Source organism: Phasianus colchicus, chromosome 3 (genome assembly GCF_987193195.1).
Source record: "Phasianus colchicus chromosome 3, bPhaCol1.hap1.1, whole genome shotgun sequence".
In the NCBI taxonomy this organism is placed as follows: Eukaryota; Metazoa; Chordata; class Aves; order Galliformes; family Phasianidae; genus Phasianus; species Phasianus colchicus.
The window spans coordinates 49,041,046-49,068,314 of NC_143438.1; the positions used below are offsets into that span (position 1 = coordinate 49,041,046).

The 27,269-nt window shown below is 42.1% G+C and overlaps 1 protein-coding gene across 9 annotated transcripts in view; it reads right to left on the reverse strand.

Moving 5' to 3' along the window:
• Positions 1–9,498: 9,498 nt before the first annotated feature.
• SLC35D4 (solute carrier family 35 member D4) overlaps positions 9,499–27,269 on the reverse strand; it is a 51,656-nt gene continuing 33,885 nt past the window's right edge. For 7 of the 9 annotated variants that reach the window (XM_090137466.1, XM_090137468.1, XM_090137469.1 and 4 more), the window contains 2 exons: positions 13,702–13,766; positions 9,499–10,194 (listed from right to left, as the gene is read on the reverse strand). In XM_090137466.1, the coding sequence (XP_089993592.1) occupies positions 10,150–10,194; positions 13,702–13,766 (110 nt within the window). In that variant the 3' untranslated portion in view covers positions 9,499–10,149. Of the gene's footprint in view, positions 10,195–13,701; positions 13,767–27,269 lie in introns of those variants that run through there. The other 2 variants (XR_016465131.1, XR_016465132.1) reach the window with 1 other exon arrangement.

A 27,269-nucleotide genomic window follows, 5' to 3' on the forward strand; every position in this document is an offset into this window, starting at 1 on the left:
GTCGCCAACCAGCAGACCAGGCTGCCCAGAGCCACATCCAGCCTGGCCTTGAATGCCTCCAGGGATGGGGCATCCACAACCTCTTTGGGCAACCTGCTCCAGTGTGTCACCAACCTTTGTGTGAAAAACTTCCTCCTAATATCTAACCTAAACCTCCCTGTCTCAGTTTAAAACCATTTCCCCTTGTCCTATCACTATCCACACTCTAAACAGCCATTCCCCCTCCTGTTTATACGCTCCCTTCAAGTATTGGAAGACCGCAATGAGGTCTCCCCAGAGCCTTCTCTTCTCCAAGCTAAACAAGCCCAGTTCCCTCAACCTTTCCTCATAGGAGAGGTGCTCCAGCCCTCTGATCATCTTAGTGGCCCTCCTCTGGACCCACTCCAAGAGCTCCACATTCTTCCTGTACTGGGGGCCCCAGGCCTGGACGCAGTACTCCAGATGAGGCCTCACAAGAGCCGAGTAGAGGAGGACAATCACCTCCCTCTCCCTGCTGGCCACCCCCTTTTTAATGCAGCCCAGAACACAGTTGGCCTTCCCAGCTGCAAGCGCACACTGCTGGCTCATACTTCTGGTCCAAATGTGCTCAAAGGACAGCATTCATTCACTAGAAACCAAACAAAAGCATTGCACAGATCCTAGTGTAAAATCTCAGGACAAACAGCAAGAGCAGCAGTAGTGGCTATAGTGTGCTACTGGAAAAGAGTGGGATTGTAGTCCTGGAAGATGGCCTGTGTACCTTCCAAAGCAACAGGGAGGACCAAGAAGAGGTAGGTAGGAACCTCTGGGCCCATCAGGTCCATTGCCTGTTCCAGCTGGGACACCCAGAGCAGGGGGGCCAGGCCCGTGTCCTGAAGAAACAGCCAGTCCAGATGGAAAGAGGAGATACACTACCAAAAACAGATGTAGAAAAACTGCAGAGATGTACAGCCCGGAGTTCTGCTAAAGGGAGGGAGGAACAGTTAACAAAATTACAGATCTGATGAAAACAATGGGAGCTTGTGGTTTCTGTTGATGTTTTCTGCTGGTAACAAAAGAAGCTTGGCTGTATTTTTAGTTTAAAAAGATTTCAAAGATACTAGTGCAGAAACTTTGTATCTGCAAAGTTTTAAAAAGCTAGATAAAAGCTTTTTATTTCCAAATTTTTTGCATCACACTCAGAACAGAAATGATGGAATTATTGTCACCTGAGGTGCATTACCCGGTTGGAACGCAATGCCTCTCCCAGCCCTCCTCACGGCCCAGCCTGGGAAGTCCCTGCTCTCAAGAAAGCTTCCAGCCAAAATGCTGAGCCTCAGGAACCTTCCTCATGCCCCTCCTTCCACAGGTGAAAGCACAGCCTCGTTAGCAGCCTCATTAGCAGCCTCATTAGCAGCCTGGCTTGGTCAACAGTGGGACAGTCACAATCTCCCATGTTGCAGTCCACAACCCAACTGCACCACAACTCCTCACAGAGCACAAGCATGTTAAGGAAACATTGAAGCGGGATTTAGACTTCTTGGATGGACAAAGTCCAGCACTTCTCCTATGAATAAAGGCTGAGGGAGCTGCGATTGTTCAGCCTGGAGGAGAGAAGGCTTTTGGGAAAACCTCGCTGTGGTCTTTCAGAGAAGCTGTGGTGCCCCATCCCTGGAGCCACTCAACACCAGGTTCAATGGGGCCCCGGGCAGCTGAGCCGCTGGGTGGAAGCCCTGTCCATGGCATGGGGTGGGACTGCGAGAGCTTTGAGGTCCTTCTAACCCAAACCATTCTAGGATTCTATGATCAGTACGTTTTTTCCATCTCTCTTGTGTGCATTTTTTCTAGCCAAAACTAGAACAATTCAAGCTTATAAGCAAAAGCAATTCATATAAATGCATGTCGTTCACCTGTACATCTCTCAAAAGCACATCATCCAAAAGCTATGCCTACAGTACTTCTGAGAGCTCAATATTTAATGCCTTCTCTTGGAGCACATCATCCCAGCTGCCCAGTAACATCCCTCTGCACCAAGCTGTGCAGACTGGAAGACGATCAGAACCTGGAGTATTTACATGGGTAAAGACCACAGTTTCCACCAAGCCAAAGCCAGAGCTGCCAAGTGCTCCTCTCCCATGATTGCTTTTAAAGTCCACTAATAGTTTTCTGAACCCAGGACTCTGTCAGCTGTCACCTGCCTTCCAGAGCAGCCTGTATGACACTTTATTTCTGCACAGACTGAAGCTGAATTAGACAACAACCTAGGCAGAAGAGACAATAACTATTTCATGCCCAGTACCCAACCTCTAGCTTTGCCTAACCTGAACAATACTGCACAAAGTTGCAGCCCTACCAGTCAGTAAAGCACACAATCCACCGCATCAGAGGTACTATGGAACATTCAGATATCACAGTACAAATTACTTGTTGTGTAGATGGATTAAGAACTCTTAGATCCTATTTTCAGATCCTTTTTCCTCTTTTATGCCTTTTCAGGTGCTTTTCACTCACTGCTGTCATTCAGCTATTTTTTTTTCCTTTTGGCTTATCTTTTATTATTTCAATAACCCCAAAGTAATCAGAAAGACATTGGTGCAGTGCTGGGTTGAGTCAGGCTGACTCTCACACAGCATCCAGGCTGTAGTCCCCACCCTTCATCTGATTTATTTTAAAAGCCTGCTGTGTCCATTAATGGAAACTTGGACTCTGTTCAGGCCGTGATGGTGTCCATGGACAGGAAATTGGAAAGTTTCAGATTAAAGCTGCAGGAGGCCAGGAAGAAAAATATCTGGTGAATGTAATTGATGGTGGCAACTCAGTTATTAGGGACAAATACTAAAGAAATGGCAGCCTGTGACCCAAAACAAATCTTTGCTTCAGCATGGCTTCACCAACGGCGGATCTTGCCTGACCAATCTGGTGGCATTCTATAATGGAGTGATGGCTTCTGTGGACAGGGAAAGGGCTGTGGATGTCTTCTGCCTGGACTTCTGCAAGGCCCAGCAGTGCCATTCTGCATTTACATTGAAGCAAGCTGATAAGGAGAGACAAGAGTCATAGCAGGAACCTTTGCTGAAGACCTTATCATAGAATGGCCTAGGTTGGATGGGATCTTAAAGATTACGTAGTTCCAGACCCCATCAGACACTGAAGCCCATCAAGGCACAGGATGACCTGGAAACCCATCTGCACTGGGCAGAGAATAGGGTTTTCAGGGTCCAAATGACCTCAGGTCCCAGCAATGGGTTTCTTAAAGGGGAAAAAGAAAGAGAAATAGGTGAAAAGAATTCTGATTCTTTTTGTAACAGTACTGCCATCGTAACATCATTTAATTTTTGCATTTAACTGGATAATTGACCCAGAAAGTTAAAAATACGTAGCATAACTGTGGTTATTTACATAAGTGTACTATAGAATATAGGGAGAGGGACCCAGTATGATGATGTGGAAACTGAAGGGGTTAGCTGGAAAAAAAAAAAAAAACCAACAGAACAAAACCCACCCAAAACTCCAAGATCCTGAAGCATGTTACAGCTGAAATCTCATGCCAGGGGCTTGCACTACTGTTGGTTTTTCAACCATCACATGGAAAATGATGTCAGAATTCTATAGCTAGAATTATATTTTTGGAATGGTCAAAAATATTTCAGAGTACTCTGTACCTTCCTATTAAGGCAGAACAACTTCCAGCTGATGAAAGAATTTACCATGAAGAGATTCCGTGAAGTCTTTCAGAGAGACCAACGTCAGATCCCATTGGTTCTATAAGAGTGTGCTTTCCTCTCTCTTTTTGCTAAAAGACACGAACCCTTGGGATTTTCACCTTTGGATAAAACAAGTAAGGGGAGCAGCAGCTGGTGCCATACCATAGCCTATTTCCCACTTCCTCCTAGCTCAGATCCCAGCGTAAGGCATCCCTTGCAAGACTCAAACCTAACTTAATCCAAGCTTCTGCCCACAGTGGAGGGGTTAGAATTAGGTCTTGAAGGTCCCTTCCAACCTAAGCATTCAATGATTCTATGGATTAGGGGAGCTGTATGGAGCCTGGTGACCATGAGAAGTGAATGGAAATTGGGACTGACTGATGGGCGGACACAACACACATCATTTCAGGAGGCGATTTATTAAATCCTTTAGTACCAGACCCAGGTTTCCCCTGGCTCAGGAGCTCTCAGCAGGCTCCCATGCAATCTGCCTGCTGCTCACTTCCAGCACAATGCTGGGAGCTGGAGGTCACACCGCAACCCCGCGGTGACCATTGCATTTACTCCTTAAAATCAAATTTCCATGGATACAAAGAGGACTTTGAACCAGAAAGGATGCCCTCATGTCACGGTCTCAGGATCAAGAGGCATAAAAAAACACCAGAGAAATTTGGAATGGGAAGTTATTTTCCTGCTTTCACACAGATCAGGCCATTAAGGGTTCCACCATCCAAACTTGCAGTGCTGCTGCCCAGCAATTCAATATTCGTGCTGCTGAACCAGACTGCTTTTTTTTTCTGAAGAATTCTGAATCACAGAGGGTTTGTTTTATGGGTTTGTTTGTTTGTTTTAATCCAAAAGAAAACAATACAGTTGAGTTCTTTCCATCGGAGAGGCTGCAGTAAGCAACTTACCCACACAACACGCCTATTCATGACATGAGCCACACAGCTCTTTGCTCAGCAATTTTAATGTTCCACTGTGAATAGAACTGAGCCACACGAAATTCTGTTGTGTAAGGCTCTCCTTGGAAGCAGAGATTTATTTTCTCTGGTTACAGCTCATCATGCAGTCTAGAAGCTGCAGCCATCTGCACTAATCCCATGCAGTCTGTTCATATTCATCAGCACCATGCTGAAGACAGGATGAACAGATGAGTATAATAAGGAAACAAAAGTTGCTTTGCTGAAATGTTTAGCTTCTGTGTCTATCCTACATTCTAATTCTTTGAATAAAGCTGTAGACATTTAATAAATAAACAATTAGTGTTGCCCCAAAGGAATCATCATAGAATCGTAGAATGGCCTGGGCTGGAAAGGACCTTAAATCCAACCCAGTCCTACCCTGTGCTGTGGGCAGGGCTGCCACCCAGCAGCTCAGCTGCCCAGGGCTCCATCCAACCTGGCCTTGAGTGCCTCTAGGGATGGGGCATCACAGCTTACATGGGCAGATGTGCCAGCGCCTCACCAACCTCTGAATTTCTTCCAAACATCTAACTGAATCTCCTCTCATTTAGTTTAAAGCCATTGCCCCTTGTCCTATCAGACCACGTAAAAATCAGTTTCCTTCCTGCTAATAAACTCCCTTCAAGTACTGGAAGATCACAATGAGGTTCCCTCATTGGCCTCCTGGGCTACAAGCGCATGCTTCTGGCTCACATTACATTTCTCATTTACCAGGACCCTGTCTGTCCTTCTCAGCAGAGCTTTTCTCAATGAGTTCTTCGCCCAGTCTGCACACATACTTTAGGTTACCAGGTGCAACACCTTGCACTTGGCCCTGCTGAACCTCATTATGTTCACATGGACCCACTTTTTGAGCCTGTCCGTGTCCCTCTGGAGGAGCACAATGCTGGAGAAAGGGAAGTTCTGTGCTATGCTGTCTGGATGAGGAGCTATGAGCTATGGTTTAGTAGCTTGTGGTAGCAATGGTAATGGGAGGATGGTTGGACTAGATGATCCTGTAGGTCTTTTCCAACCTTGTGATTCTATGATTCTATGCTATGGTCTCTGGCAACCAGAAGAGAGATTGTGAGGAGAGCTGGGGTGCCTACTAGGATGCGTTATGTCCCCACCAGCTTCCCAAAGGTGCAATGGAACCCAGCTTGAGCAAACATGGGACCTAAAGTGGGGCTATCGGCCACCAAGCTTCTCTGCACAACACACGGGAGTAACAAAGGGATGGGGACCATGAGGGCAAACAGCAGAAGGAGAAGCTCTGAGTATCCCCAGCACCTGAGGATATACTGTGTTGCTTAAGATAGGGCTGGGAGCACATCCAGGGGTGGGAGCACATACATTCACTGCTGGGAGGAACAGACTGGAGAAGACATTGACTGTTTTATAGAACTGTGCATTTAGCTCTTTCACAGAGGCCCAAAGTGGTGGCTGAACCAGCTCTGAGCCATTTGCTTTTAAATCTTCATCACAAGCATAAGTCAAAATACACTAAGCATGTTGTCGAGCATGACTGTGGGAGAAAAAGTGATTTTATCTATCATCAAATCAAGAACATAACATGCCAGCTGGCTATCCCCTTATGTTCTGGAAGCAGAGACTGAGGGGCAGGAAAGTCCTGTGCGATGCCTTCTCATCCAAGATCAAGGAGGACACACTCTCCCATCTTAGCGAACTAAAAGCCCAACTTTTCCTCCAATACTGTCCCGAAATAATCACTTTTCTAGCAGGAATGAAAGCTTACACAAGGTCAAAGTGCAGTTTCAAAAGGATTAAGCTCCTCAAACAAGGCAGTTAATATGGAAATAGTTACACAACCCTCATGGGCTCCTTTAATTCCTTTCTGGGACTAAAAAGCCATCTATTTGCAGTGTGTCTTAATCAAAAAAAGAAATGAATAAGCAACACATTTCCAGAAAAAAATGTCTTCCCATTTTATCCCCTGGTACAAAACCATTTCAACATGAACTTTTCCCACTCCTGTCCCCAATACCCATCCCCAGCCCCACACCTTCTCTTCAGACAAAACCCCCCTGCTCCTGTCTGGAACAGGATTAAGGTCTCATACTGGGTCTGGTGCCTGCTTCGCATAGCAGATGATCTGCCTGAAAGCTGCTTATTCAGCTTCTGCTCTGGGTGAGACAAATATGCTATGGAGTTTTCTTTAAGCACTCATCTCCTGTAGTTTGCAGGTGAAACAGTTGGAAGAAGGCCTCCTTTCCTTAGCACAGCTCCCAGTAACTAACTTTTCTTCAATACTCAATAAAAACATCCTTTGCAAAACACATTTTATGTCCACATCACACTTCTTTGAATTCTTCAGATCTTGTTTGAGGATGGGAGACATGAACATAAATATATATACACTCTTCCACCAGCTCCAAAAGAGTTGATTAAAAAAAAAAAAATTAGTAAATCAGAACTCTATTTTTAACAGCTATTTTATGCTTTACTAAGAATTTTAATAGCTACATTGCTTCTTCCATGCCACTTGACTTCAGGAGCCTCTATCCCGAAGGCCAGCCATACACACAGGCTGTGCGTGGGCAGCAGATAATACAAACCAATTACTTCAGGGAGACTGGGAAAAAAAAAGAAAAGAAAAAAAAAAAAAGAAAAAGAAAAAATAAGTATAAACAAGATAAGATCAGAAAAGCTCTGTGTGGTTCAGGACTCTCTGCCAGAGCAGTTTGACCCCAGCGGCGCTGAGGCAGCCATGGACCTGCATCCCCTCAGGATGAGCAGCACATCTCCACCTCTCCCCAGTCCTCAGGAACTGCCAGGCCTTCAGAAGCTCCTTAAAAACAGGCTGAAAAACTGAGCTATTTTACCAGCTGCAGGGCCACTGCCATGCACTGCTCTGAATGCACCAAGACGGATTTTAAAGGCCTTAGAGTTCCATTTCCACCTTACTTTGAAACTTCAGCAGGATGGACCTGTGCTGGTCCACAGGGGTCATGCTCCCCAGCAGCAGGTCAGGCTGGTTCAGAGTTTGCTTCTTTCCTGCCATGGTGGACCAACCTTGTTTTCCTGAATTGTTTTCTTTCATGGCTTATGGGGGTGATCAATAGAAGCCTACAATTTTTTACTTATACATACAAGCGCATTGTGGTAAGGCGTAAAAATGAAAAGCAGAAGGAAGCAATGCAGTGCACAAAGGTAACATGCACAAAGGTAAATAATGATGAAGTAGACTCACTAAGTGGAGAAATACTAATTTGGCAGCTGCCAAAAATGGATTCCCCAGAACCAGGCAATGCCATGCCTGCCTCAGCTCAACGACCTTCCCACAGATGTTCCAAATTCCCCCTGGAATTAAGGAACCCCCACTGCTGAACTGGCCATTGGCTTTCCACTGAGACCACCAGCAAGAAAGCACGTGGGTGCTGTGGGTTTTGGTACATTGCTATGAATAGCACAGACAGGAGAGTGAGGAAAAAAAATCCAGACTGCAGCCAGCTCTGGAAAGTTATGCAAGAGAGGTGCATGAGGTGCTTTTCCCAGAGCAAACATTCAAGCTGTGATTGCAAAACCTAGGCTGTGCCTCTGGGTGCTCGTGAGGAAGCACAGTCCTTCCTGGCTGAAGACTCACTACAACAGCAGGAAGGTGCAATGGGAAGGATCCTGCCATACTGCCCCAATGGGCTGGCATAGTTGAATGCCCAGGGAAGGGCAGCATGCTGCAGATTGCACTCCTGGAGCTGTCTGGATTCACAGGATGCAAAACAATGAGGATCCATGGCTGGGTGCTCAGTGGCCCAGAACATGGCTTCAAACTCAGTGCCTGATGGCTCCTGTTGGTTTCAGGAATGATGTTCAAGCCCATCGTTCTTTCATGTTTGTTTCTCTTTGCCTCCTTCATCTGAAAGCTGAATTTTACCACCTGGCTGACTACAGACTCAAGTAAACTTGAGCATGATCCAACATTCATGGACAACAAGGCAGTATGAACAGACCTTATACTGAGATAGGCTTATCTATCACACAGGCCTGACTATTCCTCTGAATTCTCTTCTTTTTTAAACTACAGCATTTTTTTTTTCCAAATATCAACTAATTTTCAGCTAAAATCTTTCCAGGCAAAGCATTTGGCAGCAACTCATTGTAAAATCTGTCTTGGTTGTACAACAATGGATTTTATTTGAAGTTCAAATGCATTATGCTTAAATCACAGCTGGTGGAATTTGTTGGATTGAAGCCAGTACGTCTTAGCTATCTGCAGCCTTCTAAAAGCTAGAAAGATTTCAGAAGGTCTTTCGTTTCCATTAACAGAGCAATCTATTCCTGAAGAATCACTTCTGTGAAGGCTCCCCTCTCCTTTCCCTGGTTATGAAGGAAACGTCAATTCAGATTAAGGGATTACAGAATAGATCATAGAATCATAGAAGCAAAGGTTGGAAAGGACCTACAAGATCATCTAGTTCAACCGTTCTCCTATCACCATTACTACCCACTAAGCTACTAAACCATTTCTTGTAGATGCCAAATGTCATTCAAGACAAGTCCCTCTTCTCATTGACGACTTGCTGTCAAGCTCCCTTTAGCATGTAGACATTCCCCACAATATTATCAACTCAACATTAAATATCACGTTCATACGGAGCGCTTTCCCAGGCACTAATATATCAAGACTAATTTTGAGCATCCATTAAGCAACCAGAAATAAAATTACTTCAAGAACACTTCAGATAAATCGCCTCACACTCTTTAAGACATTCATTCAAGTTGTATAATCTTTGTTGCCTCTTGCAATAATTCAAGAGACAAGCCACCACTGGGAACAGTGTGAGTCCTTCCACTCCTTCCAGCTGACAAAAATTCACAGACTTCAAGAAGAACCTTGGGGAAAAGGAGGAGAAGAAATACACAAAGAGCAAAACTACAGACATTAAGATTTATTGCTCATTTCCCCATTTGGCAAAGCTGTCAACCCACCACAGTTCCATGTGGGAATTCTCTCCAGAAGCCCCCTGGCCTCTATCACTGTGCCAGCTCAGACAATGTGACTACAGACCTGCGTGCAGCAGCTTGCTGCTTACTGAACAGTTGGAAACAAAGACCATCCTTCCTGATACTGAATTCACAGCAGGATCTGGGCTCTGACATTGTTTGGTACAACCTGCTGTCAGCTTTCAACAAAAGAACTGGGGGCATCCAGTGGGGAACGCCGCTTTTCCTGAGTTCAATTCCCTGTGCAAAGAAGCTGCTACTGGGAGGTTCTTACACAAAGTCATAGGCATGAGGCCACGCAGATTTTCTTTTACCACATCAATTGGAAATAGTTTGTGTTGTGCTTTGAGGCAAAGGCTCATAATTATCATACTAAGTATGCTGCTCTCTTACCAGCACTACTGATGGCATAGTTTTCCCTTAATTAAAAAAAAAAAAAAAAGACAATAAGTCGTTTTCCCTGTGCTTGGTTGTGCTTCTTCATTCTTGCTGCTGTATTTTATTTGTGATAGGGTTTCTGGGTAGCAAGTCAGCTCTTTTCCAGCTGCTGAGATCTGGTTCCTCTTTACGTGCCTGTTCTCTCAGTGTAAACAAGCAAAGCTTCTCCAACTCCGCTGATCACAAGGCTGTAAACAAAGGATACCACAAATTCAGCATCAGGCAAGTCCCTTTACTTGATATAATGCCAAACAGCACAACATGAAGAGAAAGGTATTCATTTGTCTAAATATATTTCAACCTAGAGACAGTATCCCTGGTGATGTTTTCATTTGTCTTGCTAAGAAGAGACCGAGAAAAGAAACATCCTATTTTACTGATCCCACCAGCAAAGTACTCCTCTATGTATTAGGGCTACATAGAGAAGATTGCATCTAATGAGGAAGATAACTGTATTCTGCTCTGGGGAGATCCCCCTGGCCTGGGGAGGTCAACAGCAATCCCTGCACTTACTGCAGTTTGTGAGCAAGCTGGTGGAAGGGCGCTGCCCAGTCTGCAATAGCAGTGGTTCCCGAGTGCTTCCTTCTTCCATTGCTCACAGCACAGTGCTGGCACACTGCTCTCCAAGGCTCGGGCTAGAAGCAGGACTCCAAATTAGGATGAATGGTTTTTACTAGCAAAGCCATTCATTGAACTAAGATGTCAAGCCACTCAACGTGTGCAGTAATCCCCAAATCTGAGAGGAACACGGTAGGAAACTAACTCTTCTCCGCTTTCATAACAGTGCAAATCTGAGTGTACTGACCTCTTCTCTGAGCCTAATGGCTTAGTTAGCTTATGAAACACAAAAGCTCCTTAATGAATTTCATAAACAAAACAAACTTTTGTTAAGTTCATTTTTAAGAGTTGGGCTTTTTCCAAGGGAAAAAACGCAGACGTGAAGCTGAAGGCTCTCTGGTGTTTAACAGCATTGCATTCCCTTATATCCTTAGTTTTGGTGAGCTGTTTTAGAGATCACATACTCCTCTTGTTCCTGAGAGGAACAAACATTACATAACAATGGCACAAGGCCTTAACTTACTCAGTGAGCAGCCCTGGGAGGTAGGTGCTGGGCAGACTGCTCTGGAGATGGAATACCTCAGGTTGTAGAACTACCACCAAGGATCAAGGGGCTGGGAGGACTGCATGCTTTACAAATAGATCTAAACCACATGTGTCTATGAGTCCATGAGCGCTTTCTGGAGAAGGTTAACTCCATGTCTTGCTTAGATTTCATCTCCAGCTACAAACACATTCTCTGCATTGTTTTCTTTTAAAGCCGAGGCTGGATAATAATTCTTTTTTTCTAAGGAGAAAAGTCTAGTGAATATATGAAAGGCTATATCCAACAGTTTTAGAAAAAACTCTTAGAATCATAGAATCATTTGAGTTGGAAGGGACCCTTAAAGGCCATTAGCCAAACTCCTCTGCAATGAACAGGGACACCTGCAGCTACACCAGGCTGCTCAGAGCTCTATCCAGTATGACCTGAGGGTTTCCAGGGATAGGGTCATCCACCACCCCTCTGGATAACCTGTTCCAGTGCCTCATCATCCTTATTGCAGAAAACTTCTTATAACCAATCTAAATCTCCCCTCTTCTAGTTTGAAACCATTCCCCATTGTCCTATCACAACAGACCTTGCTAAAGAGTCTGTCCCCTTCTTTCCTAGAGTCCCTCTTTAGATACTGAAAGGCCACCCTCCTGTCTCTCTGGAGCCTTCTCTTCTCCAGGCTGAACAGCCCCAACTCTCTCACCTGGGCCCACTGCTCAAGCCTGTCTAGGTCTCTTCTCTCCTTTTTTCTGTCTATAGTTATATTTTCTACATTTTTTAACAGAGGCTTAAAAAAATGCCCAACCTGTCATTGCTGTAGCATTCTAAGTGATCCTATACAAAAGATTAAATTATACAGCACTGCTCTATGAAAATGTACTTGCATTTAAATTGCTTTTTAACATCTTATGTCTTACATTAGAGGAGAACTCCTTTCTGCAGTACTTCAGGCATCCTCATGCCCACACAACCCATACTCACCAGACTACCAAGCCAATAGAAACCATCATTACAGCTTCAAGACGAAGCAGAGCTAAAAACCATGGCTAAATGCCAACCCTTTTTTATTTTACCTTTGGTTTACTATCTGTCAAATCCTCTGTCTTCTGTTTTTTGTGGAAGGCACAGCTAACCACATTTGATCATCGCTCAGAAATTAATGTATGATTTGGTCCATTGCAACACTGGAGCAACACTAAAAAACTCTGATTAATGAACTCACAAGTGCTCTGCTGCTATCATGTAAGAAATTATTTTCAGAAGTTTGCTGATAGCCAAGACAATACCAAGACACAAACAATGATGGAACTTTAATATGGCTTTGAATTGTGACAACGAAAGCATAACAGTGGTCTAAGGGCTCACAAGAAGTTTCTTTTAATGATACAGACGTGTTCATTATTTATATTTGCTTTCAGTGCATACAGAGCATGTGCAGCTATGTGGGTCCATGTGTTCACGTTCCCAATGCTACACTTTTTTTATAGCATACATGTCAGTGAATGTGATGTGATATCTGTATTATAAAAAGCCTGCCCCTAGCACGTAGGACAGACTGAAGATACATATAAACATGGTCAAGACGAGCAAGCTAATGGCCTGTACCAGGAGCATAGTATGTACACTGATACTAGTTCATTCTCATATACACATAGGCCACATAAATGTATTTCTAGAGCTACAAAAAAACACTCATGATTTGTTTTAGCATTTGAGATTACATGTACCTAACATACATGTGGGGATATATATTCACGCATACATATATGGGCTTCTTTAAACTGAGATTTTCCTTTCTGTAATTTCTTTGTCACCTGGAAAAAGAACATGCTAATTCCATTCGGTGCAAGGCTGAATCTTTAGAATGACAGTCAAACTCTGAAGGACACTTTGACTCTACAGCTTTTCAACAGCAAGCAGACTTCTATTTCTAGTAGCTGATCTATCCCCAGTGATACAATCCCTTTTTTAGTAGTTTTTGCATGGCAGAAGTACTAAGGTGCATCAGCCTTGGACTGGGATTCCCTTTTGCTGAGCACTGTTCAAACACAGATCAAAAACACCATCTCTGGTTTGCAATCCAATCTGTTGCATCAACACCTAAAAGTTTCAGAATAGGCAATTCGTAAGGTGTGGCCATGCATTACAAAATCCAGATACAGCTTTGGAAGAAGTTTATTATTATTATTTTTCTACTCGTATTTTTGCATTCACAGTACAGATGTCATTAGGGCCTGTTCAGAAACATGAATCTATTGGCTAAAAAGACGTTGTTACCAAACCATAGTTCCTATTCTGCCACTGATTTATAGTATGTGGGTCATTTATGAGCCAGTTGCATCCATTTATCTAGCTGTAAAACACAATGAGTGAATTACGGTGGGGCTTACTGTCCAAAATGTCCACGTTCTCCCACAGAAGCAGAAGAAACAATCTTCTACTAGTATTACCATACTGAATCCATCACTGCACACCTGGTTCTCCTTACATTCAAAATATTACTGGCACTAATAGAACTTGCCATTTGAAAAGTGTTTCCACATGAAGCACTATGTGGAAATTCATTTTTACTGTTAAGAACAAAGCCCACATAGGCACTTACCAAGAAATTGTCAGTACATTGGCAGTCATGGCAAAGAAGAACGGTGATAAGCTGGCAGTGATAACCTGTAAAATTGAAAGGAAAAAAAACCAACATCCTTGTGACCTTGTGATATCACAAATAAAAACTGAAATACTTCAGCTGAAATTAAATCTCTGCATATGTACTTTTTTTTCCTTTGCTTTTTTAACCATTAGATTCTATAGCAAAAATAGGAGGTCGGTGGGACTTCCTAATGGGACTGTTTTAAGTGGGGAGTCATTGCTGAAGGTGGAACTTCCATTCCTGCCCAGTCTCTCTCCCTTGCGTGAGTACAGAGCCTACAAAGAGGAACCCCCTTTCTCCTCTGTCCAGAAACAAACAGAAAAAGGCCCAACACCAGGGGACACAGAGCTGCGCAAGTAGCCTGGGGCAGAAATGTGGAGAAGTGTTGGGAATCACATCTCAAAGTCAGGTTGGACAGGGCTTTGAGCAACCTGATGTACTGGTGTCCCTGCCCATGGTAGGGTGGTTGGAACTAGGTGACATTTAAAGGCACCTTCCAGCTCAAACCATTCCATGATTCTAGGAAAACTTGCTTCTCATTAGGTTAGGGGATCAATGGAGCACATGATGTGACTATCACACATTGCAGCTGAATTTTGACTCTCACAGAATGTGGGATACAGTCGAGGCAAGGAATCAGAGCAGAAGGTCCCCTACTGCATATGCCAGTTGGACCTGTGTGGAAATCTGGTAGCTTTTATTTGCCAACAGTAATATAGACTGGGGAGACCAATCCCAGGCTTTAAGAGCCTCGTATTTCTGATGAAAATGGGAGCTTGAAGTGTATTTGTGGGTGTAGGGAGGACAAGAAAAAGAAAAAAGAGAATAAGGTAAGTAAAAACCATGCAACCTCAATGGGTAAGAAATCTTTTCTTACAACAAAGTGTCTGGGCAGAGAAGATGGGGGCAAATGACTTTACATTTTTGCAGCACTGATCCCACAAACAGCTAGTTCCTGACATAGAATGGCTCACAACATATCCCAGTCCCTGTTATGGAGCTACCACATCTGCAGGCTGCCCTCAGTTTTGCACATTTTGTTGCCAGATGGATAATGTAAGATGGAAAGAGTTCAGAGAACAGTGACAGAGTCATTAGATGGAGGGATTGATTTTCAGTCAACAGTTAGGATAAGCAATGCCTGTGGGAATTATTTACAAATACTTGGGAAACATGAGCACCGAGGAATGAAAGCAACTATTTAGAATAACACAAAGTTGCCCAAGTCAAAAGATGAAATTAAGAAACAAAACATTTAAATAATTATCAGCTAAGATTTCCTAATAGTTGTTTGTCTAGCTGATTCTCAGGAGAGACAGCAGAAACATCGTCTCTTAAGCTATTAGAGACCTGTTAAAACACAAATACATGTTCAGCAGGGAAGTAAATGATTCTCTGTAGTAAACTCTGCACACCAGCAGTCGAGCTGACAGTGTGTTAGTCAATACCCACTGTATCTGCTATGGCTGCATTTTAGAAAGCAGGTTTCTGAATCTGTGAATCACAAGCAGCAAGAGAAGAGATGCTTGTACATCAGTCCTCCAGCCTCACTGAAGGAGTTATTTGGAGGGGGGGGCAAATATGTAAACTTGGCAGCCTTCAGCTACATGTCAGTAAAATATATACACAAGTGAACATATGATAAGTAAAAACACCCAAAAGAGACTGAGATGGGAGTAGGATGAGTCACAAACTGAGAGTTATTCTTCAAAACTCACCTGTCCACGCTCAGGTCACACCTTGACCTGTTCCATAATCATTTGCAGCCAGAGGGAGCTGACACACAGTCTGAGCAGTGGCAGTCTGACCACTCTGAAGATGCACCTTTTATGCACTTTACCACTTATGCTAGGCTGGATATCTATCAGTTCCAGTGCAGCACTCCAACATACAGCTACACCTCACACCAGAGGGCTGCGTTATCCCCTTGCACACCTTGCAGCAGCTGCAGTGATCTACACAGAGCTGTTTCCCACTTACATCAGCGTGAATGACTGTGGAAACATTGGCACCGAGCTTATCTTAGGCTAATGCTAATTTATTATGAAAAAATACACAGCATTCGTTACCAAGCATGTAAACATGAATTTATGAAAGATGGCAGCTGTGACATTTACAGAGTGTTCTTTTCTTTAAGTTGCTCTCCTGAAAGAAACTAAAGTGCAGCAATTGAGAAGTGACACAAGTCAAAGCTGTGTCGCCCACTCCATTTTAGAGTCGTGTTTATTAGAATGTTGAGAAGAGGCCAAGAGCAGAGAAACAAGCATTTAAGAACCCTGCGAGCGCAGGCCTTATCAAAAACAATACACCATTCTACTGCCATCATCCCAAAACACTGCAAAAATGCTCCTGCGGGCTGCAGCCTTTTGGACCATTGCTGCAGAACACTGCTGTATTTTTGAGAAGTTATGTAAGAGTGCCTCAGTGCCAAAGAGAAACAAAATGTGGGTTGGAAGAGCACATGAAGTAAGTGTGGATAAGGAAAAAAAGAAAGAAAGAAAGAAAAACATCACTAAAATGTCCAGCTTTGATCATTTGTGTAAAAGAGGTGCACATCTAAAAATAAAGAAACAAGTTTTCGGGGAATCTAACCATCAGATTTGCTCCAAGGGAAGACTCTAAAGGCACTCCAGGCACATTGTTCAGAAGCCAATTTTCCTTTTACTACAGTTCAGCATTTTTTGAAGTAAGTGCACATGTATTTAGTTTTTTAAAAAATACACCTACATTGATGTTCTGGATGTCCTTTGAAATAAAAATCACGCTAAGTGCAGTAATCTCTCTTTCTTCATCTTAAAGGTCACAGTTGTCCTCCTAGGCATTCAGCTGCCTTTGGAAAAGGAGTGAGCTTACAAGACAAAGGAAAGCAAGCAAAGGGCAAACTAAAGGTAATGACTTTCAAATCTATTTTAGTGCTGAACCACTGAAACTAGGAGGTGGAAAGGAAAATTTTAATTAGCTAAAACCAGTCCATTTTAAACAAAGCCCCCCCACATTTTGACATTGTTACAAATTCTCCCAACTGATACAGACACAATGGCTGAACCCCAACCATTTTAGAAACAGGAATAGTTCCATGAGCTCTGGCTACTTGTGTGCTTGTAGGAACAGTGATTGTGCAGTGCTGCAAAAGCTGTTTTTAAAAACATTTATACTGTGAACGTTTTCGCAACATTCTGAAACAGCTTTCAGTGATTAGGAAAAAAATCCAAGTGTAGCATCATCTAACAAAACATTTCCATGTGAGCTGAAATTGTTCCTGAGAAATCTTTTCAAATGCTTCCTTGTCTACCTCCCTCACGCTCAAAAAAAGATTGTTTTTTTTTACTTCTCAAAATAAACCATTCTACATTTACCATGTCAGTCTGTTGTAGCATGGAAACAACGTGCATTTGAAGGGAGCACACAGTTAACACTTATTGACCTTAATCTCAACTATTTTTATAGTTCCAGTCGCTGATTTATTTAAAGTTATTTTATACATTAACAAAAACGTGCGCATTACAAAGGACATTTGTTGTCACAATGAAGAACAGTTTCAGTTCTTCACAAGACATATCAGCATTGTAGGAAATAACTGCACCTTTGTGGTGGGATATTTATCTAGAACCAGGCCTGTGAATAAAAGGAGAGCGCTCCCATTTCCTGCACTGCTGCAGTGGCTGATCCATTGATCCACCCTAGCTCACTCTACCTGAAACAGCTTCCATGGCAAGGCAGATAGACTGCATCAGCTAGAATTGAAAATCCCACCAGGAAGGAGAAGAAGGAAGCTTAGAGCAATGTTTACCATGAACACAGCACCCTTGGACATGCTCAAGGCAAGGTTGGATGGGGCCTGGGCAGCCTGGTCTAGTGCCAAGTTTATTGACTGACAACTTTAGGGTTGGAACTAGATGATCTTTGAGGTTCGTTCCAACTCAACCCAAGCCATTCTACGATTCTATGAATTCTGTAGGACTGCTGGAGTAAAGCCTGGGTCTGAATAGTTAGGTAATGAAACAAACAAACAAACAAAAACCAGAAGGGACTACTTTCCATAGACCTTCCAGTGGAGGGAGTGAACAAGAATTAGAAGAGAAAACAGAGGGTGACCCTGTGCTCTGGCTGGGTTATGCCACAGAGAAATGTCTATAAAACAACAGCCTTTTACAACTTCTTGTAATTACTTCTGATACTTGCAAGTACTGGAAGTGGGGTTGGACTCAGCTAGAAAAGCCGGAAGAGCAGATAAACACACTCACTCCTCAACTTATATCATGGTCCTCACAGTGCAAAACAAAGCTGTTGAGATCCCTGATCCAATCTCTGAATAGGAGTGACATACTTTGACAAGATTTAGTGACAAGGAAAGAACTGAACATTGCAAACAGTGAAATAGAAACCAGTGAGGCTGAACCCTTTTACCTAATGACCAGGGACATGCAAAAGCTCCAGAGTGTGCATTGCAGAAATGGCAACCATCAAAGATAACTCATCAGAAGTTGGCAAAGCATGAACAGTGGTGAATGAACCTGGAGTAAGAAGTGTGAGGAATCCCTGTAGAGGAAAAACTTTGTTTTTCTTCTGTGGTGAAATGTACACATACTGCCTGTTAGAAAGGCTGAGCTTTGGGTACTGGCACGCCACAGCCTGACCAGGCAGAAGAATGTGGGGGTCTAGAATTTCAACCCACAACAAGTGGGATGAGCAGAAGTTTCAAGCTTCTTGGTTAGGAAAGATTCCCAAATTCAGTTCCTCACCAAAATGGGTGAGAACTGGCTAGATAAACGTTCCCTTCCTGACTAACCTATCTATCCTCTCCATCTCTGACTTCACAGTTAATTTAGAGAAAGATTTTCAAGCTGCAAAAGTTTGGATTTTGAAAATCTAACATTTCTGAAGTGTTTGGGAACTTGTTATTTATATCACCAACACCACCAATGAGGAGATTTTCAAAATGTAGATTCTGATTTAATCTTCCTACCTGAGACTGAAAGACATGGGGAATTTAGTCCAGACACGACCACAATTAATTAATATTACAACTATATCTTTGCATAGCATATAAATAGTATATTTCCTCTGATTCATCGTTAAACTACTAAGTTAAATGTCACAGTTCTTGCTGCAAATGAACACAGAAAACATTATAATAAAGTTTTCCTTAATTTGTGTACACACAGCCAATCTTTGTAACCTCCCTTCCCCAAACTGCCAAAACCTCTGTCCTTCCAAAAACGCATATTTCATCCAAAGACAGTGTTTTGAAATGGCTCATCAAGTTCATTCACTGTTCAAAATAAATCTTCCTATTTATCATCAGGTCATCTTCTTAAAACATCAGGAAAAAGCTTCTGATGTGCGTAACCTTTGTTTTCACTCTGCTGGTGGAATTAAAGCAACGTCAAGCTTTTTATAGACGTAATAATTGTTGTGTCCCTGTTCTGCATGCTTTAACCAGCTGCTAAGATAATTGTCAAAAATCGCTAGGGAAATGGATCACTGCTAGTACTGCTGGAAACAGCTACGTCAAGACAATCCAGTACTATGAAAAAGGCAAAAATTACAGCGGGTAAAAATGACTAACAATACTTGTTCTTCTGTTTCTCAAGGGACAGCCCCTTTGAATTTACCAAATTTCAGTGTTACATCCCTTTTGTGTGTACATCTACTTGAGAGTAAGCATATGTACATATACACATATGTACATATACACTTGTCAGGTGGGGAGGGAGATCTTGCAATAAACAACAACTTCAAAGGAGGAAAGTAACAGTCAATCTTCCAGTGGGTTTTCTGAGCTATTAACACCATTCCTCTTCCTCCTTGTTTACATACATTTCTCATTTCAGCTGGACTGGACTACTTCTATCTAGCTTTCCTCTACCTTGCTACATTCAAATGTAAGGCAGACTTTGCCAGGCGGTAACTTCTCTGAACTTTAACAAGAATATTTTGATTCAGAGATCGAGCAGCTCCAGAAGCAGATGAAAAAAGAAGGCACTGACTGGGACAGTCAAATATGAGAGAATACTGAGGGACCTGACTCTCCCCTAACTAAACCCTATCTAGTGCAGTCCACTGTGCACTGAGAAACCCTTTGAAATAACCCAGAACTTAAAGAGGATCTTTGTAGATTAGGTGCTGACTGTGAAGTTCCACAAACTGCAGCAAGTCAGCATTGGACAGCCAGAGACACCAATAAACTCACTGATTACTAGAGGCTGTGCAGGCACTGGAAACCTACCTCAGCTGGGCAGAGCAGGCAGTGGAACAAAAATCCCTGCTGTAGATGACAACCATGGTACACAACTTCCCCTGCAAGAAAGGTAGGATGGGACTAGAACTAAAGTCAGGCACATCTGGATTGCTTGAATAGAGAAGGGAAAAAATAAAAAGAAAACATAGAGAAGAAAAGAAGTATATGATTTTACTCCCATGGTCATCAGTCAAAATAAAGTACCATCATCAGTTTCAGATACTGTGCACAGCACATCCTCCTAGACCTGCACAGCACCTGTTTGGCAAGCAAAATCAGACCAAAACCAATCTTCACTATTTACTTTCAGCTCGGTCTGGGGAGTGATCTGCCATGGAAATAAGAATTATCCCAGAATGGTGGCAACATGGCAATGGTAACAGAGCTGACCATTTCATGATCCACAAAGCATGGATTCAGCCAAACAGCTGTTCTACCAGCTACTGTAGATTTCTTTGAGATGCTTTATTTTATATCTGCCTAAATGCCTGCACAAATTGACAGCTTCCCTAAAGTACATTTTCCTCAAAAGAGGCTTGGTCACTTTCCTCTGTCCTTTGTAATTGTAGTTTTAGAGCATTATCAGAACAATAGCAAAATCAATTGGTTCCACGTACAGTGACTCAAAAGGAGTCAGTGCCTAGACATGCACTGGCAGTTGAACACTTAAAAATAAAGATAAAACTTAGCTCTAGTTTAAACTCACCAATTTGAATTTCATAGCAATTAACTTCTCACTCGTTTAAAACCACCTACACATTGCATTCAATGCATGGAAGAGGTGAAGAGTCATTTAATAAATGACAAACTTGGCAAAATGCCCTCTAACATGTTTTCAGAGCAAAAGTATAAATGTTCACATTTAGCAAAATCATTGGGTATTTTTAAGTTTCATTTGTTTTTTATGTCTACCAAAACTGAAAAGAGTATCTCACAGAGGAGTATCTCTGTTTCTTAGTTCCTCAACTGCTATGAGAAAGCAGATTTCCAACTTCCATCTAGCAGGATTGTAAAAGTCAGAGAATCCTCTGTTTCCATGCCTGGACACATGCTTATGGTTCCGGTGCTTCAGGAATTAGGTGTACAGTCTCTACTTTCTAGCACAATTATGAAGATTTTCTCAGTACTGGATTTCGTATATACTTTTTGTTTCCAGGATGTGATGACCAACACAACCAAGACCCCGACTTTACAGAAAGTAAAGATGGATATGTGGGTTACCGGACGTAATTAAAAGATTTTGCATGAGAAAATTCTCCTCTTACGAAAGATAGGATATTATGTCATGTTTATAACGATCAGACATGAACAAGACTTCCTATTTTCAGGAAGGCCTACCAATGTATAAACACACATCTACAACCATTCATATATACACACATACTATATATAGCATGGAAATGTATAAACATACATCACTGATGGGATATGACTGAAGAATTACAAGTACTCATAACTCATTCTGACAGATATCCTGAGACTTCATAAAAACCCTCTGCCTCTTGTAAAAAATGGTATTTGTTTGGTTGAAGATTTTTTTCTTTTTGGGCATCAAAGTGCCACTTCACTCCACACAAACATCAGATTTCTTTCATAAAAAAAGAGAAAACAAAATGAAGAAGCATGTGCCCTCTACTATATATGGATATAATGGCCAAAACATACATTTCCCCTTTCTGGGACTGATGGGATAGCTGATAATGATGATAACCTCCAGTCTATAAAGTACAGAAAGGTTATAGTACTGTATTCAATTTTCACTGTGCCTCTATATATATTTAAATGTTTCTCTTAAATGTGACCACTGAAAATGTAATCCAGATACTGATATTTCTCTCAGCTTTAATCTTCTGTACAGAGGAGAAATTAAGTTCTGCCTGAAGCGTGCTTTGCTGATATGGAGTCATGATCAATCATGATTCAAACAATTGGGCATATATGCACCAGACTAATAGCATCTATTTAGATAAGTTGTGCAGATGAGAGGCACAAACCGTGTAGCAGCTGAAGACCTGTCAAATAAGGGCAACAAAGGTCATTTAAAGAGGAATAAATGAAGGCTTCATTAGGCCAAGCAACTTTGATTGTCTTTGCTGAGCAGTGCTTCATCTTTTCTCACTGCTACAAGACTGACTGTTAATGCATATCTAACCAAAAGATTAAATACATGTGTATTTCTTGGTTATATCAAACCTAAGTCTCAATGCCTCCTGTTTCGTGCATTGTAATTGTTCTCTTCCTTTGACATTCAGTTTGTTAAGGAGTCTCTTTTTGCTTGCATTCTAACCTGCTACTGCAATGGCCTTAAACTGTTCCTGCCATCTCATCTCTCCCTTCAAACCTTTGATCTCAGAAGCTGACAGGGCAACATGATTCATCATTTTGCTCTTATTTTATTAATTATTAAAAATTTGTGTAATGGAGCAAGCATTTATCAAATAACAGCAGCAACAGTGGCAGTGAGTGTTCTAACTATTAAGATCACAAACACCAACTGGAGTGAACCAAGGAATGGTTTAATAAAGTTAGCTGGTTGATGTCAGAGGCATCAGGAGAATTTACAGCAAGTCTGCAGTCAACATGCACATCAGAGAAAAGAAGGGATCTCTATATTGACCTTAGCTTATGGGAAACTTATACCCCTTGGCATGCAGCTTGTTAATTTTTCCACTTCTGTCCCACAAAGATTTTCACATGTCTGCTTCTGCTGAAAATACTAGGAGCCCACTTATGCCATTTGAGTGGATCTCAATCTGTAAAAAAACATGGCATTTTTTTTTCTTTACAGCCAGTTGTCTCAGCACTATATTCTGTGTAATGCCCTGAATTTTACTGGTCAGTAATATGGTTTACTGTATTAAAGAAGTATTTATTTTGTCTCATTTGATTTATTTATTTATTTTTCAGTTCTGGGGAATAGCCAGCTGTTCTAATGTTCTGCTTCTTAAAATAATGCAATAAAATACACTGCATCTTATGTTAAGCTCAGCAGTAGCCTTTTGGCATTTCAAGTTGTTGTTCACCTCATCTAACCCTTATGAGATTATGAAATAGAGGTTACTGTAAAGAGACAGAGAAGGCTGATAACCCACGTAAGAAGACCCTGTTTTTCACTGTCACACTTGAGAGGCAAATTGAATAGGCAAACTGACAGTTTGCTATATGTATCTGGCCCAAAAGAAATTGGCTGCTTGCAAAGGACTGAGCTTAGCATCTGCCAGTGTCTATCTTTTTCCCAGATGCTAGGCTCCAGCAGGCGGGCTGGTAGCCAGATCAGGCAGGAATGATCACTCTAACAGCCTGCCTTACAGCATCAGGATCTCAGACTAAAGGTGAAAGATGAGGCAATTCCAAGCTCCTCACAGGTGACCTGTGACCTCCCCGCAGTAGCGGCTCAGTGATGACTCAGCTGGCGTCCAGGGAATGAATGTAGGGAGCAGAGCATAAAGCTCTTGGCAGTTTGAATCCATGAAGATGAGAAAAATTAGCCTGAGTTTCCTGAAGGTAGAATACATTGGCACTGTGGTAGAAAACTGTATTTGTAGGAAAAGATGGCTTTTAGTGACTGTGATAATTCTTCACCATCCATCCCACCATTTCACAATTCTCACTAAAGTCCAAATTAACCAGGCTGATACTTTCCATCACTCTCAGTTCTCTCTGGAAGCATCCGAGAACAGAGTGCAAGGGACCGTGACCTCTGAAAGAAGACTTCAACAGTGATGTAACCAAGGCAAAAATGTTTCCATGTGCCAAAAGAAACAAACATTTTTTCAAAAGTCAGGTGGGCAATCGATCTGCCATGCAGTTGGGGAATTCCATGCTTTGGTTATACTCTTACTGCATCAGATAGATACCCTGATTAGCAACACTATGAGTACCGTCAGATGTACAATGGAACTAACATCTCTGGCCAACCACCACACATCTTTGTGTTAGAATGCAAACCAGTAAAAACAGTACAGGCATCAGCAAATGCCATCCTTTGACAGACAGGATGAGATACATGCTACCACTGCAGTCTTGACCTCGGTACACCCCTGACACTACAGGGTCACAGGTCATTGTCAGTGAGAGTTTTTCGGGTTCATCTTCAAACCTCATCTTGCCCATAGGATCACTGCTGTAAGTGCTATAAAAGATCATGCACAGACAGCACAAATGTTGCTGAAAGGCATTGTTAGAGGCAACAAGGACATCTAGTTTAAGGGGAATACTTCAGGTGTGAAAAGCAATATAATGCCCTTTTCCCATTATTATAACCTATAGAACCCACTTTGATAAATGTTTATTCTCTTTGTCGATACTAAAACAATTTTCTGTCATGACTAACTCAGAACTCTGTGGGGATATCACTAGTACCAAAAATAGCATAGGAAACTTCGGGATGCGTAATCAAGTTTTTGGGTTTTTTTAATCTGTTAGCAAAAAATAGCAAGTTTCCATCAACATCTCTCCCCCACACAGAGCTTTGGTATTTCTGTGCATGTATAAACTCCATTTCCTATTGTATCTCCCATCTCACGACTCCTTTGGGAAAACCTAATTCATAAACAAGCAATTCCCAGACCAGATAACTAAGACCTTTTGCTGACCCCTTTCCGTACAACCCAACAGTAACAGAGTCACAGTCTTTGCCTTGCCACTTTCTGATGTGTTTCTGCTGTTTTAGTAATGATGTAATGGAAATAAATCAACATGCTATTATTATTATTATTATTATGCTAAAGATTGCAAAGAAGAATTGGTATTCTTTAACCCTAATTTTCCATTCAAATCCAACAATCTTTCCAGGGCTTTCTAATCATTCACTGATAGAAAAGATAGAAATATTCCATCAAAAACCTTAAAAAAGTGATACTTGAAAAAATGTTTTTTAAGGCCAACACAGCTTTTAACACAGCCAATCCATTTTGAGTAAAGGCCTTTTATGAACAACAACACAGGGTTACGCATTCAGCACTGTGGGCGTCAGCAATCCCTGAGTGTCCCATAGCAGTGATGGAAGTGACCACAGCCTTTGGCCAACCACTCCCTTAGTAACGGTGAGGAAGCCTCTGTAAAATAACCCATTGCCTTCTGCCCTCTTAGGACAGCCATCCATAGCAATAAGCATGGAGAGAAAGCTGGACTCTGCACCTTCCTTCCCATGCTAGCTAGGGATAGGACAGAAATGGCCTGCAGTCATATCCCATGATTGTTTGAAGCTTATGTACTTTCCCTGAGCACCACATATTTCGGGGACTGAATACAAAGCAGTGGACATCAGCCATTCAGTCTGCCCCCCTCAGAGCCCTACGGTTGTTTGCTAACTTTCAACAAAAGTCAAAATCTAAATCCTTAAGAAACTGTCCAGAGTGAGATTGAGAAATGAATGCACTGAAATTTTGCACTTTAGATTTTTGGTTCTGAGCTGGAAGGGGAAGAGTGATGGGAAGACTCATTCTAGACAGCATCATCTCACTGCCATGAGAAGTTTCTGAAGCAGCCTGGAGTGTGACACCAAGTGTCTATCAAAGGTCAACAATCAGGCTCAAGATCTGTGAGGGAGTTTGGAGACATCTCACCCAGGAAGGTCTTTAAGAGTCAAAAAAAAAAGCAGCCAGCAATCCAGACCTTGAAAAGAACCAAGAACCAGAAAGGGGAAGAACCTGGCTACTACTTGGTCATTTTTGGAAACCTACATCAATGAAGTTTTGAAATCTTCTACATTGGTATGTTAGACAGTGAAAAGTTCTCCCATATAATTTTGGCATTTACATCAGTATATTACTGATAGAAACTATTTCCAACCCAGTCCTTATTCCTTTGTCATCTCTTTGTCACACTTATGATTCATCCCCAGCCTCAGCTCTCCATATATAATTAACTCTAGGAGACTAAATAGAAACACAGGAGAATGGGAATCAATTACACAGGGGAACCAACGAACCTGCACCCTCTGCAATTCAAAATTCCATACATCAGGCAAAATCTACTTTTAAATTGTCATTTTCTACTGTCAAATCTATAGAGACAGTCTCTCAAGGGCAGGGGAGAAAAAAATACTCCAAATTAGCAATGCTGAAGTTATCTTTATGTTCCAGAGAATGGCAATCCCAAATGTGCACAGTGCACTGGATATTAATGATGGACAGAAGAAAAACTAATTCAGAGCATCTCTTTGGGCTCAATCTATCAATTCGTGTCTGCTGAGATTCTAAGTCTATTATACTGAGCACAGACTGTACTGCAATACTAACCCCAAGCTGCAACACACAACTTTATGTACTTATCTGTGTGACCCTTTCATGCCCAAAAGTTGTGCAGTTGCCATTTTCAGTGGATACACAACTGTAGCCCTATATCACGCCTGTTAATAAATATCTGAAAACTTGCCATTACTTGGAGATGCAAAATCTCCAATAAGTCTCAGCTATTCTTACAAGACAGCTTCCCTGAACTGTGCTCATGCCTCAGGGAGCCTGTGCCATTTAGCTTAGTGGTCATGTAGCACAGAGGTGTTGTTATGGAGACCGATGTCTTCCCAACAATTACATGGCATAATTAGTATTGGATGCTACAATGTAACTATCAAGTTGTCTCCATGGAAACTATTAAAAACCCTATACTTACAGGTTTCTGCAACTGGACTTTTTTATGATCTATAAGATGCAGTTAAGAGCACACTGATTACCTCACCAGTTTGTCAAGTTCAGCTGAGAAACACATTTTCTCTTCTAAGGTATTTTACCATCCCCATGGTGACTGACAGGAATCAAGTACATGTGTCAAGAATAAAATTACATATTTCATACAGAGAGGGCTGACCACAAATTAATGAGAATTTTTACCGTCCTTAGTCATGTTTATGCAGGTGCGTGCATATCCACGTGCATAAAAGTACATATAGCATGGAGATGGAGGAAGCTCACTTCTACTTAACTCTTCCTTGACATACATGAAAGCATTAGGGTTGTGGAAACACCCTCTCTCAGGTTAGAGATGCACTTCAAATCCCATTGGTGCACCACCAGCACAGACTGGTCTGTTCTAGCACACAAATCCCTCTCACAGGGAGATTCTCTGCCTTGCATCTGCAGTTTTTCCAGGTCGAGGGAGCAAAGACCTTGAGACAGCCTTGCATGCAGCACATACTGTGTTTATGGAACTGCAGTGGGAGTTTATGACATTCTTGCATAAAGTTTTGCAAGGCCCATGCCAAGAAAGCAACATCATTTCAGCCAAGAACCTCACTGTCACTTTCGCCTGCATACAGCAGCACACAAAGAAGAGAAACTTC